Source organism: Tachyglossus aculeatus, chromosome 17, assembly GCF_015852505.1.
Source record: "Tachyglossus aculeatus isolate mTacAcu1 chromosome 17, mTacAcu1.pri, whole genome shotgun sequence".
Lineage (NCBI taxonomy): Eukaryota > Metazoa > Chordata > Mammalia > Monotremata > Tachyglossidae > Tachyglossus > Tachyglossus aculeatus.
In genome coordinates, this window is record NC_052082.1 from 58,547,023 (window position 1) to 58,562,867 (window position 15,845).

At 57.7% G+C, this 15,845-nt stretch overlaps 1 protein-coding gene across 1 annotated transcript in view; it reads right to left on the reverse strand.

Moving 5' to 3' along the window:
* ZZEF1 (zinc finger ZZ-type and EF-hand domain containing 1) overlaps positions 1 to 15,845 on the reverse strand; it is a 77,028-nt gene that overhangs the window by 26,233 nt on the left and 34,950 nt on the right. Inside the window, exons 22-34 of the mRNA XM_038758856.1 lie at positions 15,683 to 15,804; positions 15,455 to 15,577; positions 14,092 to 14,258; positions 12,244 to 12,325; positions 9,499 to 9,700; positions 7,842 to 7,984; positions 7,403 to 7,643; positions 5,423 to 5,502; positions 4,764 to 4,857; positions 3,291 to 3,744; positions 1,970 to 2,134; positions 673 to 792; positions 149 to 310 (exon numbers count right to left, since the gene is read on the reverse strand). Coding sequence (XP_038614784.1) covers positions 149 to 310; positions 673 to 792; positions 1,970 to 2,134; positions 3,291 to 3,744; positions 4,764 to 4,857; positions 5,423 to 5,502; positions 7,403 to 7,643; positions 7,842 to 7,984; positions 9,499 to 9,700; positions 12,244 to 12,325; positions 14,092 to 14,258; positions 15,455 to 15,577; positions 15,683 to 15,804 — 2,155 coding nt within the window. The remainder of the gene's footprint in view (positions 1 to 148; positions 311 to 672; positions 793 to 1,969; positions 2,135 to 3,290; positions 3,745 to 4,763; positions 4,858 to 5,422; positions 5,503 to 7,402; positions 7,644 to 7,841; positions 7,985 to 9,498; positions 9,701 to 12,243; positions 12,326 to 14,091; positions 14,259 to 15,454; positions 15,578 to 15,682; positions 15,805 to 15,845) is intronic.

Sequence of the window (15,845 nt, forward strand, 5' to 3'; positions counted from 1 at the left end):
ATTTGGGTGTGTTCTCATGTTGGTGTTTCTCTTCCCTCCCTCTCTCTCCCCTTTCTCCCCTCCCTCTCATCTCTCTCTCTCTCTTCTCCCCTCTTTCTTTCTCCCTCTCCCTCCATTTCCCACTCTGAGGCAGTGGGGCTCGGCTCACCAGATCCCGCTGTCGTGGACACTGATGTTCTCCTGGGCCATGGTCAGGAGGAGACTGGGGAGCCGGATGGCGACGAAGAACTCCAGGTCGCCCGGCTCCCAGCCCATATCCAGGAGGTGAAGCAAGGACGTCTGGACACAGGACAAGGCAGGGAGCAGCGACCTGGATGGCCGGGAGAAGAGGAGTTGGAGCACCGGTTGGCAGCCCCAGCGGGTGCTCAAGAAGAGACCCAGGGCCGAGTCAGTTGCTCCGTCGCGGATCGTGGGGGGAGTCGCTCCGCGGTGGAGAGGGCAAGATTCAGGGTGGTTGCCTGGCTCCGGGGGGAGTCCCCCCGACTGTGGGGTGGCCGTCTGCTCCCCGCCGGATGGAGCCGGATTCCAAAGGAGCGGCTGAGAATCGGGATGAGCGGCTACAGATGCCGGTCCCTCCCTGCTCCCGAAAGCCCCCGGGGCCCCGGCCTAGGCTTCCCCGGCTCCCGCTCCGGAAACCACCCGCGGCCCGTCCCCGTCGGTGAGGCTCCGCACCTGTCGTTCAGGCTGCTGAAGCCCTTGACCGCGTTGACCAGAAACAGAACCAGCTGGTAGAAGGAGTCCCGGATTTCTTGGAGCAGCTCGGCACCACAGCCTTCCAGGTGTCCGAAGTAGCTGGAACAGAGAACGACCGTCCATCCCAGGCCCCCGCCTCAGGGCATTCAGTCTGGGCTGTGTGACTTTGGGCAAGTCACTTAACTTCTCTGCGCCTCAGTTACCCCATCTGTAAAATGGGGATTAAGACTGTGAGCACCATGTGGGACAACCTGATTACCCCCCTAGTGCTTAGGACAGTGCTTGGCACATAGTAAGCGCTTAACAAATACCGACATTATTATTATTATAGTAAGCCCTTAACAAATACCATCGTTACTTCATAGCAGGCTGGCCATGCGCGTCACAATTAATCAATCATATTTATAATTATAATAATGATAATTAAATATCACCATAATAATGGTATTTGTTAAGTGCTTACTATGTTAAGCGCTGGATTCGTTGAAACAAGATCATCAGGTCCCACATGGGACTCGCAGTCTAAGTAGGTGGGAGAGCAGGGATTCAATCTCCCTTGTGAAGACGAGGTAACTGAGGCACAGAGAAGTGAAGTCACTCACCCAAGGTCACAGAGCGGGCAATGGCGGAGCTGGGATTAGAATCCAGCAGGCCTGCGGTTTCTTCATCAGGGCATGGAGCCTCTGTGAGTGCTTACTGTGTGCAGAGCACATACTAAGAGCTTGGGAGCGTACAATAAAACAGAGTTGGCAGACATGTTCCTGCCCACAAGGAGCTTACAGTCCAGCGTGGGAGACAGACATGAAAATAAATGAGGGATAAGGGCCTAAGTGCTGTCAGGCTGCGGGTGGGGTGAATAAGGGGTACAAATCCAAGGGCAAGGGTGACCAGAAGGGAGAGGGCGCGGGGGAAAACCCATCCCCTGTAACTCCTGAGCTGCGCTGATGGATGTGTTTCTTTCCAGCCATTCGCAGCACTTGTGCATTCACAATTTCGACGTCCGATTCCCCCATCAGAGTGGAGGCTTCTTAAGGGCCAGGAATGTGGCTTACCCGAGCCCTCGGCTGGCAATGCCCGGTGCCCAGTGGGCCTCTCTTGGGACGGCTGTCACTGCTGCCGCCGGGCATGGGGCGGATCGGCGGGGCCCCGATGGGAGGTGTTCCCCCGGGACGGGGAGGCCCACAAGGACCACTGATGAGCATCCCGAGAGGGCCACCCAAGGCAGTATGGTGTGGCAGACCCCCGCGGTTAGCGGGGTGCGGGCGGTGCCACGTACCCGGTGAAGTCCTTCTGGCAGGCGAGCAGCTCCAGCAGGAAGAGCACGCAGGGTGGGTGGAAGCAGTGCGGCTGAGCCAGCTGCGCCAGGCAGAGCCGGACGGTCTGCAGCACGTCCCGGACCCCCAGGGCCTGGGCCCTCCTCAGACTCAGGACCTGCAAAACACTTGGCAAGAGCACAGAAGGGTCGCGGTGAGCAACCGCCGCCTTAGAGCCCCCTCGCCCAGCCCCAACCCTGCCACGGCCCCGCTCCCTGCCCCTGCCCATCCCCGGAGCTGAGAAAATTCGTCTCGTGCAGATGGCTCATCCTGGCACACTGGCTCTACTTCCTCTGTGACGGCGCTGAGCACAGTGCTCTGCACACAGTGGGCGCTCAATCTACACTGACGACAGAATCAGTGATGGGGCTTCAGCGGGGGTGAGGACTGAGAGGGCTGGCTCGGAAGGTCACCGTGGGGAGGTTTCCCGGGTCCCACTCGGGAACTCCCCGGTCCGGTCTGGGCCTGGCAGCCGAGGCTGGGGTCCAGAGGCCCCCTCATCCCCGCAGGGTGGGTGCCTCTGGAGGAACCGATGAACTCATTTTTGAGATTGTCTGGTGCTCCTGGTGGGCTCTGCACAGCCCCTAGTCTAGCGCCTGGCACAGTGTTGGTGCTCAGCAGATACCCTTCCAGCTACCACTGTTAAGAAGGACGAGGGTCTGCAGCTGGGGCACAGCCTGGGGGGGCCTCCTTCCCTCCTCGAGGAACCCCCGCCCCAGACTCAGAGATGCCCACCACAGTACCACAGGTGCGGTTTGGAGCCCCCCGAGGGACCAGGATTTCCCCTAAGAAGAGATCGTGCCCAATTTCTGGGATTTGGAGGTGGACGGATGGCAGGCAGTTTTACCAAGGCTCAGGAAAGCCAAATACACTAAGGGAGACAGCAGGGGCTCGTAGGACAAGCAAAGGAAGCGCTGTTGACCTCAGGCAAACCCCTGGACCTCTCTGGGCCTCTGATCCCTCACCTGGGAAAAGGGGATGAGCTTCCTCCCTGCATCGTCCCCGTCTCTGAGCCTGAGTGACCGTGCCCGCCCCGGGGGCCGGCCACCGTCCCAGGGCCCGGCCCCCAGAAAGCTTTGGGGCCACAGCCTGCCGAGCCGAGATCCCCGACTCAGTTGAAACGAGGGTTCTTTTCCCAAATTAGTCATTTCGACGAGGGAGGTCTCCGTCTGCCCCCGAGATTGGCTCTCTCCGAATCGGGCCCTGGGCCACGTACCCTCCCCAACTCGGGAATGGGAGTGGGAAGGGCGTGGCCAATTGGAAAGGCTTGGGAGGGGCGCTCACCTCTCGTGGGACAGGGACTGGTCCTTCACAAAATCCAGAATGCTCTTGAGGATGGGATACTTCTCCTTCACCGTGGGCGCCGGCTTGGGCTCCTCCAGCGACCTGAAGGACAGCAGCCTGAGCCGGCCCCGGCCCATCTGGGCCCGGCGGGTGGGCGTGGAGGGTGGCGAGGGTGGCGCGTCCTCTGGCGGGGCGCTGGCAGGCGCCGGGACGGGCGAGAGGTTCCCGCCCGGCTTCTGGGCCGTGGGGTCCGGCGGCCGGCTCGGCTCCCCGGGGCCCTCCGAGGCTCGGAAATGCTCTTCGACCACGGGGCCGGGCCACGGACGCTGGGTTGGGGGCGGGGGGCGGCCCTGCTCCTCCGGCACTTCTGACGTGTCGTCGGCTGCGTCTTCCATCTTGGGGCCCGGGGGGGCAAATCTGAGTAGCAACAGGCTCTTCTGAATGCACTGTTTCGCTGAACGGGAAGAACAGGGAAGAGTGGGGTGGAAGGATGAGGATGTTTCTGGTTCAGTGAGGCCCGGACCGCTTCCCCGCCCCCAGTCCTCTCTCGAGCCGGGGTAGGGCAGAGCACAGATTTTCCGGCTGGCCCGGGAGTCCCCAAGGCGGCCGGAGGAACTGGCATGAGCCCGCTGACCGACTGGGGACAACAGGACGCGGGGTAGGGGAGGTGGGTGTAGCTACAGCGGGGACAGGAGCCAGAAAAGCCTAAAGTGACCACGGCCACCAGTGTCACCGTCGGTGGCACCCCCCAGGGTCCGGGTCACCGCTGGGAGTGAAGCCACTGGGGAGGGGGAACAGTGGTTGCTTCTGCTACTGCTGCCAATTCCGTGTGTGCGTGAATGTATGCGAGCGAATGTGAGCCTGTGTGAGGGAAAAGTATGTGTGTGAAAGTAATAATAATAATGATGTTAAAAATAATAATTATGGTATGTCTTCAGTGCTTACTATGTGCCAGGCACCGGACTAAATGCTGGGGTGGATACAAGCAAGTTAGGGCTCGTGGGGCTCACAGTCTCAATCCCCATTTTACAGATGAAGTAACTGAGGGAGAGAGAAGTGACGTGACTTGCCCAAGGTCACACAGCAGCCAACTCTTCTGACTCCCCCAGGCCCGTGCTCTATTCAGTATGCCACGCTGCTTCTAAGGGAGTATCATCATCCTCAATCATATTTATTGAGCACTTACTGTGTGCAGAGCACTGTACTAAGCGCTTGGAAAGTACAAATTGGCAAAATATAGAGACAGTCCCTACCCAACAGTGGGCTCACAGTCTATGGGGGAGAGGGGAAATGAAGGGAAGGAAGAGAACCCCAAAGCCCCACGTGGGCCTATTTGGAGACCAGTGGGCTACAATCCGTCCCTCTGCCTGAGCCCTGGGTCTCAGTGCCGAACCTCAACCGTTCTCCCTTCCCACTCCCACCTCGGCCTCCGTCGTTCTCCCTCTTCATGACCAGGGAGGATGGGGGGCTCACCGAGACTCTTGGGGTTCACCTCGCCCACCTCCGCGCCCGGCTTCTCCTCCTCCTCAAGGCCCTGGCTCGACAGGGACCTCTGCTTCATCTCCAGCTGCGGGAGGGGAAAGAGGGAGGGATGGAGGAAGGGAGGGAGAGACTTCCCACCTGGAGACGACCCCTCCAAGCCTCTCTAGCTATGGCTCACAGGAAACCATCTGCTCGGCCGCTCTGCGGGGCTCCCGACCACAGCTGGGACTCCGCACTCGGGCCTCTTCCCGGGACCCCCACTCAATCTGACACACGGGCAACCGGCCGGGGCTACCTCCCTGCCTCCACAACTGGACGGATGCGACGGGCCATGTGTAGGAACCTGAGGCTCCTTTGGGACGGGGCTGATGCTTCACCTCCTCGAGGAGGTTTTCCCTGACTGGTCCCCACCGCCCTGGTCGGGTCTCTCCTTCGGCCCCCGTCATTAATTCCATTTAGTGATTCTTTCCTGAAGTTCCTTGAGCCAAAGGGACTTTTGATCCCACTGGATGCATACTCTCACCACTTTCCAAAAGACCAGAGAGGCGGGAAGGGATGGAGACAGGATGGAGGGAGGGAGGTATTACAGAAGTTAACAAAGAGCCGGAGAGCAGGGCGGCAAATCGTCAGCGTTGAGGGAGCAGTCTTACCATCCACAACCTAATCCCGTCGGCTAGTGAATACACCTGAGTAAAGTCTTCGTCCAAGGGCACCTGGCCACCGCTGTTAACTGCGAAAAGGAGAGGAAAGTGACCTTGGGTTCTTTAGTCTCTCTGAGGCCCCTAACCCCACATTGCCCGTGATCTTGGCTTTAAAGAAGAGGAAAAACTGCAGTGATCTTTAGGCCCCTCTCCACCGCTCAAGGCCCGAACCCCAAACCCATCAAAGTAGGAGCTTCCTGAGGGCAGGGACCTTGCACCGTGCTTTCGTTGTACTCCTTCGAGCGCTCGGTTAAGGGCTCGGCCCTGCGTCGGTGCCCAGGGAATGCTATCGACGAAGCGATCCCTTCACAAGGGTATATATCTAAGGCAGCTGGCAATTCCTGGGAGACCCCGTTCCGTCCACGGCTGCGTCTCCTTAACTTCCAGCCCCCCGAGAACTTCCAGATCAGCGCCGAGCTCCTCTCAGCTCCCTCCCTCCTGGTTGCCCAGGTTCTGCCGCCCGGAAAACCAAGGCCTGACACACACCCTGAGCCTCCCAGCTCGCCGTCACCTCAGAAGCCACAGGGAGAGTGAACTGGCAAATGCGGCCATGGAAGGGGGGAACAGAGCTGCCCCGCTGGGGTCCAAACTGAGGAGGATCTCCTGGGTATGTGGGAGGATGGGAGGGAGGGGGCCGATAGCCCGAGCTCCCCGGAGGGCACCATGGGTCAACTAGACGGAGCTGATGTTGAGTTACCCGAAGGATGGGGCTCTCGCTACTGCCCGCAGCCAGGATGCCCAGGGGAATGCCTGGGGCTGAGACACAGAGGAGGGTGAAACCATTTGCCCACTTCGGACCAGCCTCCTGAGACGCCCCAGGTGCACCACGACCCGGGCCATGACTCCAGGGGGCCACATCCTAGCCAGCTTATACGTGACCTGTAACACTCTCGGGTGGGAGGAGGAGGCCGGAGGAGGGGACGACAGCCCAGAGGAAAAGCACCAGTCCCGAGTGAGCCTACTGTTGGGTAGGGACCGTCTCTATATGTCGCCAACTTGTACTTCCCAAGTGCTTAGTACAGTGCTCTGCACACAGTGAGCGCTCAATAAATACGATTGAATGAATAAATGAATGAGTGAAGAAAGACCAGGCCGGACCACCACCCTGCCTGAAACCGGGCTCTGCTCACGGTCCACAAAAACACCTCCCGCCCCAGCAGCGGCCCCACATTCTCTCTGAGAAGGCTTGGAGAGAGGGGCTGACCGAGGTCGGGGGAGAGAGGAGGTTAACTCCACACAGGCCAGAGATGTGCTTGGGTAGGGAGGGTGGGCATTAATGAGAGAATCTCTAGACTGTAAACTCGTGTGGGCAGGGAATGTGTCTGTTTACTACAATATTGTACTCTCCCAAGGGTTTACTATAGTGTTTTGTACGTAGTAAGTGCTCAATAAATACAACTGAGTCAAATTCAGCTGAATCAACACAGAGCCTTCCGGGCTTTAGAGCCGGTGGGTTCTCTGGGCTCGAGAGAGGCCAACTCAGGCCACCCTGGTTCCTCTCACTTCTGTCCCACAGGACCAGAGACACAGAATAGCCTCTCCCCGCAGCAGGACAGGCAGGCCATCACTTGGTGGTTGGGCCTCCATGACGGTCCCCCCTCTGTGCCCCTCAGGGCGCTCTCCGGTTTAAGCTCCTCCTGGGGTCTCCCCGGGTGGGAAAACCGGATGATCCAAAAAAAAAAAAATCGGGAGTGGTTCAGAGGACGCGGTTAGGGTGGCCACAGCGCTAGCCTAGAGAAAGCAAACGCTTCTCGCTCAGCAGCTAACGGGAAGGTCAGATTTACAGCCGCCCCCTGAACGGCTGCAGGTACGCCCCGAGTTGTCCCGGAGCCCTCAAGTTACCTTACAGTTTTACAAGCTAAGACAGGATTTCGTACAATTTATCAACTAGTCTTCAGTAAAAGAGATTCTTCTGTAATGGACAGTTACCATATTTCTGTAGCTTCCCATACAAATCTGGAGTGAGATACACCAAAGCAGCAAATGTGGAGTTCACAGCTCGATCAACAGTGGAACCAGCAACTATATCTGTCTTTGGGGCTTGTTTTTTACATGCCTGTGTGAGTCCTTTGAAAAGCTCAGAACTTTGCCCACAGAAGCCCTGGGCAGGATCTGATTTTGCGAAGCGAAGGAGAAAGTTGCGGCACGCGTCCGTAGGAAAGTCCTTAGCCTGCGAGGAAAAGGCAGAGACGGTTGGCCCAGGCGTTTCCGGGGGGGACGGGTGCAGCCCGACACCGGAGTGCTGTGGTGGACCAGGGTCTCCTCCCTCGGGACAAGGGGTTGCCCAAGCCCTCGTGACCATGAGGGGTGCGGAGCAGAGGCACCCCTTCCCCCCGTCCCCCATCCCGCCAACGAGGCCACGCTCTACCTCTTGGCTTTCGGAGAGTCTCCGCCGGGGCTGGCCCGCTCCCACCTCTGGACCCAGCCGGTGACGGAAGACCGGTGTCCACAGGGGCGAGTTGAGGACGGCCGCCACTTTGGCCGGGGACAGCTCAGAATGGCCGCCGGGCTCTGGATAGGGAAGAAAGGCAAGCGGGTGACGGCACTGCGTCTCTGGGGGCTCAAAGCGGGGGTTAAAATAAGGCACCCCGGAGGGAGGACGACGGCAATCCCACGACCCTTTTAGACTGTGAGCCCACTGTTGGGTAGGGACTGTATATGTTGCCAATTTGTACTTCCCAAGCGCTTAGTACAGTGCTCTGCACATAGTAAGCGCTCAATAAATACGATTGATGATGATGATGACCCACTCTGCTCCCGAAGAGCGTCCTCACGATGGATGGCAGGGAAGATGCGTCTGCCACCACCTCGAGGGCGGAACGCAGATGTTGTTTCAAAGGGGCCGTCCTGACTCGCTCCTAGCTCCCCGCTGCCCGGGACAGACTGGGAGGAACCAAAGCAGGATGGTCGGAGTCTCCCCAAGGGAGGTCAGGGCTGCAGGATTCTCCTCCAAGGAAGGTCGGGGTGACAGGACTCTCCCCCGACAGAGGTTGGGACTACAGGATTCTTCCTGGGGGAATTCGAGACTGCAGGATTCTCCCCTTGAATTAGCTGAGACTTCAGGATTCCCCCCTTAGCTGGGGCTGAGGGATTCTCCCCCAAGAAACTGAGGCTGTATGACTCTCCCCCAAGGGAGGTTGGGGTTGCAGGACTTTCCCACGAGGGAGGTCAGGGCTGCAGGACTTTCCCCTGAGGGAGGTCGAGACTACAGGACTTTCCCTGGGGGAAGTCGAAACCGCAGGATTCTCCCCTTCAGTTATCTGGGACTTCAGGATTCCCCCTCCTCGAGTTGGCTGGGGTTGTGGAACTCTCCTCCGAGAGAAATTGGGGCTGTAGGACTCGCCCCAGAGGGAGGGCAGAGCTACAGGACTCTCCCTAGGGGAGGTCGGGCCCCTTAAGATGGAAGCCCATGTGCTAAAAGCAGCATGGCATAGTGGATAGAGCACGAGCCTGGGCATCAGATGGTCATGGATTCTAATTCCAGCTCCACCACTTGTCCGCTTTGTAACCTTGGGCAAGCCACTTCACTTCTCTGGGTCTCAGTTCCCTCATCTGTAAAATGGGGATTAAGACTGTGAGCCCCAAGTGGGACAGGGACTCTGTCTAACCCAATTTGCTTATACTTCCCCCCGGCGCTTAGTACAGTGCCTGGCACAACATCACAATAACAATGATGGCATTTATTAAGCGCTTACTATGTGCAAAGCACTGCTCTAAGCGCTGGGGAGGTTACACGGTGATCAGGTTGTCCCACCAGGGGGTTCACGGTCTCAATCCCCATTTTGCAGATGAGGGAACTGAGGCCCAGAGAAGTGACTCGCCCAAAGTCACACAGCTGACAATTGACGGAGCCGGGATTTGAACCATGACCTCTGCTTCCAAAGCCCGGGCTCTTTCCACTGAGCCACGCTGCTTCTCTAGTAGTAAGCACTTAACTAATACCGCCATTATTATCATTATTATTATTATTATTAGCCAGAAGGCACCCGGGCACCGTCCCCCGGCCCACGGGGGAGCAGGCGCACCTGGTGGGGACTTGAGGGCCAGACAGCGGGAGCCGAGGCGCCCCATCAGCCGGCAGATGAGGAGCTGCAGGTCCAGGCCCCAGGAGACGGCCACGTCGGGCAGGCCGAACGCGGTGACGGAGAACTTGTAGCCCCATTCGTTGTTGCTGCTGTCGGAGTGAAAGAGAAACTGCAGCCGGGGGCCAGCCTTAAAGGTCACTTTCTATTGGACAACAAAACATTCAGTGGGCCAAATGGGTCCGACAGGAAGATGACGGTCCCCCCGTCCCCCCCGTCACCGGCCCCGTCGTCGCCCGAGAGGCCGCCGGGAGACCCGGGAGGAGCGGCGAGGCCCCGTGGGAGAAGCCCGGCATGCGTTCCCCTCCTGGCTCCGATGCTTGCCTGCCGGGTGACCTTGGGCAAATCCTCTCCCTTCTCGATCAACCATCAATCGGTGGTACTACTTATCGAGCAATCCCTGCGCACTATGGACTGAACTAAGCGCTTGGGGGAGTTCAATACGATAGAGCTGGTAGCCCCACAGCCCTCACGTACATATCCTTGTACTCTATTTCCCCTATCCGGAATTTGTTTTAATGTCGCGCTCCCCTGTAGACTTTAAGGGTCCCTATGGGCAAGGAGTGGGTCTACGGATTCTCTTGTATTGCACTTTCCCAAGCTTTTTAGCACTGTGCTCTGCACCCAGAAAGCGCTCGATAAACGCCATTGATTGAGTGAATTAAGACACGATCCCTCCCCTCAAGGAAATTACAATCAGTTTCCTCATCTGTAAAATGGGTATTTAATATGTTCTCCCTCCCCACTAGATTGCGAACCCCTTGTGGGATAGGAACTGCATCTTACCTTTTTTAAAAATACGTAATATATATATTTAAGCACTATTATATGCCAGGCACTGTGCTAAGCACTCGGGTAGATACAAGACAATGGGTTGGACAGCATCCATGTCCCACATAGGGCTCACGATTCTAATCCCCATTTTACAGAAGAGGCAACTGAGGCACAGAAGTGAAGTGATTTGCCCATGATCCCATAGCAGACAAGTGGCAGAGCTGGGATTAGACCCCCAGTCCTCTAACTCCCAAGCCCATGCTTTCCACTAGCCTACAGTGCTTCCCATCTGACTGGACTCTATCTACCCCAGTGCTCAGCACAGCGCTTGGCACAACAGTAAGCCCTGAACCTACGGCCCAGGTTTTATTGCCACGGGCAGAGGACTGCCCATCTCATGGCCAGGACTCCCGGGAGGGTTTATTTGTACATATTTACTCTTATTTTACTTTGTTAATATGTTTTCTTTTGTTCTCTGTCTCCCCCTTCTAGACTGTGAGCCCGCTATTGGGGAAGGACCGTCTCTATATGTTGCCAACTTGGACTTCCGAAGCGCTAAGTACAGTGCTCTGCACACAGTAAGCGCTCAATAAATATGATTGGAAGAATGAATGAATGGCAGGGGAGGGAGAGCAGGCTGAGGTTTGGCCGTCCGTCTCCCTGAACAGCTGGGCTTGACACTGCTCTCCCCACGGGGGACAGAGTCAGAGCAACTACCTCCTCAAGGCTTTCGGTGCCCTTTGACCTCCACACCCAGCCATCCGCCGCTGGACAATGCCGCGGCCCCCGGGGGACAGCTGGACGTTGGGGGTGCAGGTCCATCCCTCCCAAAGCCCTTGAGCCACCTGCCCGGCCGCCCCTCACCCTGGACCCCTTGGGTCCCTGCTCTGATGGACGGAGGGTGTGGAGTGGCCTGGGACCTACGGAGAGCGGGCTCGAATCAGGGAAAAACCACTCCAACCGGGAGCCCCAGGGCTGTTTCTGACTGACCCCTGGGGTGACACCCTCTCTGAACTCCTGCCTCCGGGCACGGCAACAGAGCCGGGAGCTGCTCCTTGCCCATTACTGGCTCCTCGGTGCCACAGGGCCTGCAGTCTGGAGCGGGGAGGAGGCGGGACACCGGCAGGGCAGGGGAGGGCATTCCCAGGAGGCGGCGGAGCGGAAACGGGCCCGGCGGATGGGATGGAGTGGCCGTGGGGAGGGGGTGCCGGGAGCCAGGAGAAGAGGGCAGGCTGGAAGGGCTGAAGACCCGGGAGACAGAACCGGAGTGGGGAAACCCACAGGAGAGCAACAGCCCTAACACCACCTCTGCCCGAGCCCCCTTTTCGGGCTTTAGTTCGCAAACAAGAGCAACGTGTCTGAGAAGACAGAGAGACACGCAGAGACAGAGTTGCAGAGAGACAGCGACACACACAGAGGGATAAAGAGAAAGTCAGAGGGGAGACAGGCAGAGACAGGGAACGGGAATCAGAGAGACAGGGAGGGTAGCGAGGCGGGAAGGGGAATCACTGAGTGACTCGAGGGTATTTACTGAGCGTTCACTCTGTGCAGAGCACTGAACTAATTGTTTGGGAGAGCACAACAGAGCCAGTAGACACGTTCCCTGCCCGCAACAAGCTTGCAGTTGGTAGGAAGCTGGGGAGAGAGGAGGAGAGGGAAGGAGGGAGAGAGGAGGAGAGGGAGGGAGGAACAGAGGAGGAGAGGGAAGGAGGGAGAGAAGGGCATGGAGGAGGGGGAAGGCAAGGAGGGGAAGGGGGAGAAAGAGAGGGTGAGCACTTTATTCTCCCCAAACTCCTCTCACACCCAAGGATGGTGGCAGCCCAGGGAACCAGGGGAGCCGAAGGGGACGTGGGAGATTTCTGGCAGAAACAGAGCTCTCCGATGTCATGAGATGGACCGGCAGACCACACTCACCTTGGGCCACTTGTCCGTCCCAACTTTGGTGTCGTAGCGGGTCTTCCCACCTCGCGCGTCGGTGAACTCCAGATAATCATACCTGTGGGGCCATTGGCTTCTGTGACTCCCATCTCCCTCCTCCCCGGCATTACTTGGTGCGGCGGGGAGGGGAGCGGAAAAAGGGGTCCCCCAGACCCACCGGCTGCTGGGCTTTCACACATACTAGCCCACTTACTTTCCACTTCACTCTCGGCACCCCAACAGGGCTTCCCGATGTTCAAATTAGGTGGGGCTCCCCTCACACCCTCCGGACTCTACCCACAACCAGACCCAAGAGAGCCCAACTGGGGATTTTGGGGGAAGGCCAGCAAATTACAGCCCCCAACCAACCAAGGGCACGGTCCCATCCCGCCCTCTCATCCTCCCCCCCACAACCGACACCTTCTTCTCTAGACTGTAAGCACGTGTGGGCAGGGAATGTGTCTGTTCTACTGTTATATTGTGCTCTCCCAAGCGCTAAGTACAGTGCTCTGCACACAGAAAATGCTCAATAAACATGACTGACTGACTTGAAGTGGGTGAGGTGTTGGAGAGTCTCAACGGGAGCAAAGAGAAGGGGCCGCTTGCTGCTCCCCTTGCTTGCTGCGTGACCTTGAGCAAGTCACTTTAGCATCTCAGTTAACTGTTAGTATCCCAGTTAACTGTAAAATGGAGATTAAATATAATAATAATGGTGGCATTTATTAAGTGCTTACTGTGTGCAAAACACTGTTCTAAGCGCTGGGGAGGTTACAAGGTGATCAGGTTGTCCCAAGGAGGGCTCCAGGTCTTAATCCCCATTTTACAGATGAGGTAACTGAGGCCCAGAGAAGTGAAGTGACTTGCCCAAAGTCACACAGCTGACAATGGGTGGAGCCTGTATTTGAACCCACGACCTCTGACTCTAAAGCCCATGCTCTTTCCACTCAGCCAAACATCTGTTCTTCCTCTTATTTAGACTGTAAGAGGAAGTCCATGCTGGACAAGGATTGGGTCCAACCTAATTAACCCGTACCTACTCCAGAGCTTAGAACAGGGTTTGACGCATAGTAAGCGCTTAACAAATACACCGGAAAAAAAAGAGGACTGGCTGTCTGACGACTTGACACCTGTCCACATGCTTTGTTTCGTTGTCCGCCTCCCCCTTCTAGACTGTGAGCCCGTTGTTGGGTAGGGACTGTCTCTATACGTTGCCAACTTGTACTTCCCAAGTGCTTAGCATAGTGCTCTGCACACGGTAAGCGCTCAATAAATACGACTGAATGAGTGAATGAATGCACTGAGAGCTGTGACCTCAGCACTCAGGGACAGCGTCCAAGGATCAGTCACGATGACAAGGCCGGCCCCGCCTCTCCTGGGTAACGAGGCCTGAAGGCCCGTGGAGAGTGGCTCCCCGCTGGTGGGCGGGGGGGGGGGGTCCGGCGCCCCGCTAGGCTTGCACTCATCATCATCATCATCATCAATCGTATTTATTGAGCGCTTACTATGTGCAGAGCACTGTACTAAGCGCTTGGGAAGTACAAATTGGCAACACATAGAGACAGTCCCTACCCAACAGTGGGCTCACAGTCTAAAAGGGGGAGACAGAGAACAAAACCAAACATACCAACAAAATAAAAAGGATAGATATGTACAACTAAAATAAATAAATATAGTAATAAATATGTACAACCATATATCCATATATACAGGTGCTGTGGGGAAGGGAAGGAGGTAAGATGGGGGGGATGGAGAGGGGGACGAGGGGGAGAGGAAGGAAGGGGCTCAGTCTGGGAAGGCCTCCTGGAGGAGGTGAGCTCTCACCACCGTCCCCCAGACCAGCCGCACCTCTTTTCCGTTTCGCACTTGTCGTCGAACTCCACCTCGAAGTAGGTGGCCCCCGGGCTGACGAAGACCGACACCTCATGGCAGTTGTTCTCGTAGTTGTGAGGCGATTCCACCGTCCACGTCCGTAACACCACTGGCTGCTCCTGCTGCCAGGCTTCCAGGTCCACCTGTGCAGGCAGAGGACCCGGAGGTGAGGGAGGGAGTTGGGGCCGGGGAGGGGTGTCCTTCCCTCTGGACCCGCTGCCCACATTCACCCGCCACACACAGGGAGGGACGGCCAACCAACCCATCAGTGGGGCTTACTGGGCTCTGTCCGCACTGTCCTGGGCGCCTGCTGCGTTGGAGCACTGGACTAAACTTTACAACACACTCAACCCAAGTACAGACAAGGGCCTCCGCCCTCGGGGGAGCTTACAATCTAAAGGGGGACACGGGGAGACTTGCAAGGAGTGGGAGCGGGAAGAGGGACCAGGGCAGAACGGATGGCAGAGCCAGGGCGGGCCAGGTGAGCAGGAAACCCGGAGGGATGGATAATTCCCGTCCAAGTGCTTGAAGTGGGATGACCCGGCTGGGGCTGGAGAGATCTACTGGGGAAGGCCTCTTGGAGGAGGTGAGATTTCAGCACGCTTTGATGGCGGGAGAACGGTGACATGAGGGATTTGGGGCGTTTGCGTGGTGGAGGAGTTACAGCCAAAGGGCATGGTGTGAGCCAAGGGACAGAGATGGGGAGAGTCGAGAGTGAGGCCCTGGGAGATGAGCTCGGGAGCAGTGGGAGGAGGGAGTTGATACTATGCAGGAAGGAGAGATGGGGCAGACCGCCTCAAAGCCAGTGTGTGGGGGCATCTATCTATAAGGACCCCGAGAAGTCTAGGAGCCAGTTGACAACCCGCACCAATGGGGACGTCTCAGATTTGTGCATGGCAAAACATGGCAGCCGCCCCCAGACCACACTGAAGCACCGGGGCTCCCCACCCAGAAAACTCTACTCCGAGGGCATCGGGCCTGTTGAGAGTGCTTCAGTCCAAGGGTTTCCACTCGGACCGTCCCACGGCCTCCTGACAGAGACCACCCCAAATTCACCTTTACCCAGATCTCATTGGGTATGACGGTGCAGCGCGGTGCCCATTCTACTCCAGCCTTACCAGGGGCGGCGGGTCACCCCGGGGAAGGAGAACCCTCCTCTGGGTGATTCAGGGAGGCGACCCTGGCCCCGGCCCACTGTTCACCTGGGAGGACGTCAAAGGCCGCCAGTAAAAGACCGAGTGGTTTGAACGAGGAGGGGGTCACACTGGGGGTGGTGGGGGGTTCTGAAGGGCAGTAGGGGGCAGGTGGGCATCAGACACCCCCGCTATCTAGACCGGACCTTATGTGGGCTCCCGCCCAGCTCGCTGCCCAGTTTCTTCAACAGGTCCGTTAAGGTGCTGAATTCTTGCAACAGGGCCCAGTGGGGGATGTCCAATGTGTAGAAGTCCAGCAGGAAGATGACCTACGCCAACAGAGGCCCCAGGAGGTGTCAGCCCGCACCCCTCTGCCCGCGGAACGGGTGACACCCTGAGCCCACTGCCCACCCACCCGGCCTCCTGCTACTCACCAGCTGACGGGTTGCCATGGCGAACACCGAGTTGCACAGTTTCTCTACCACTGTTTTCCCACCGTGCTGGGACAGCAGTGACCCCAAAATCGCTCTCACGCTGGATAGGAACTGACCCACATCTACCAACAGGGAAAGAGACGGAGTCAGAAACAGGAAAGTG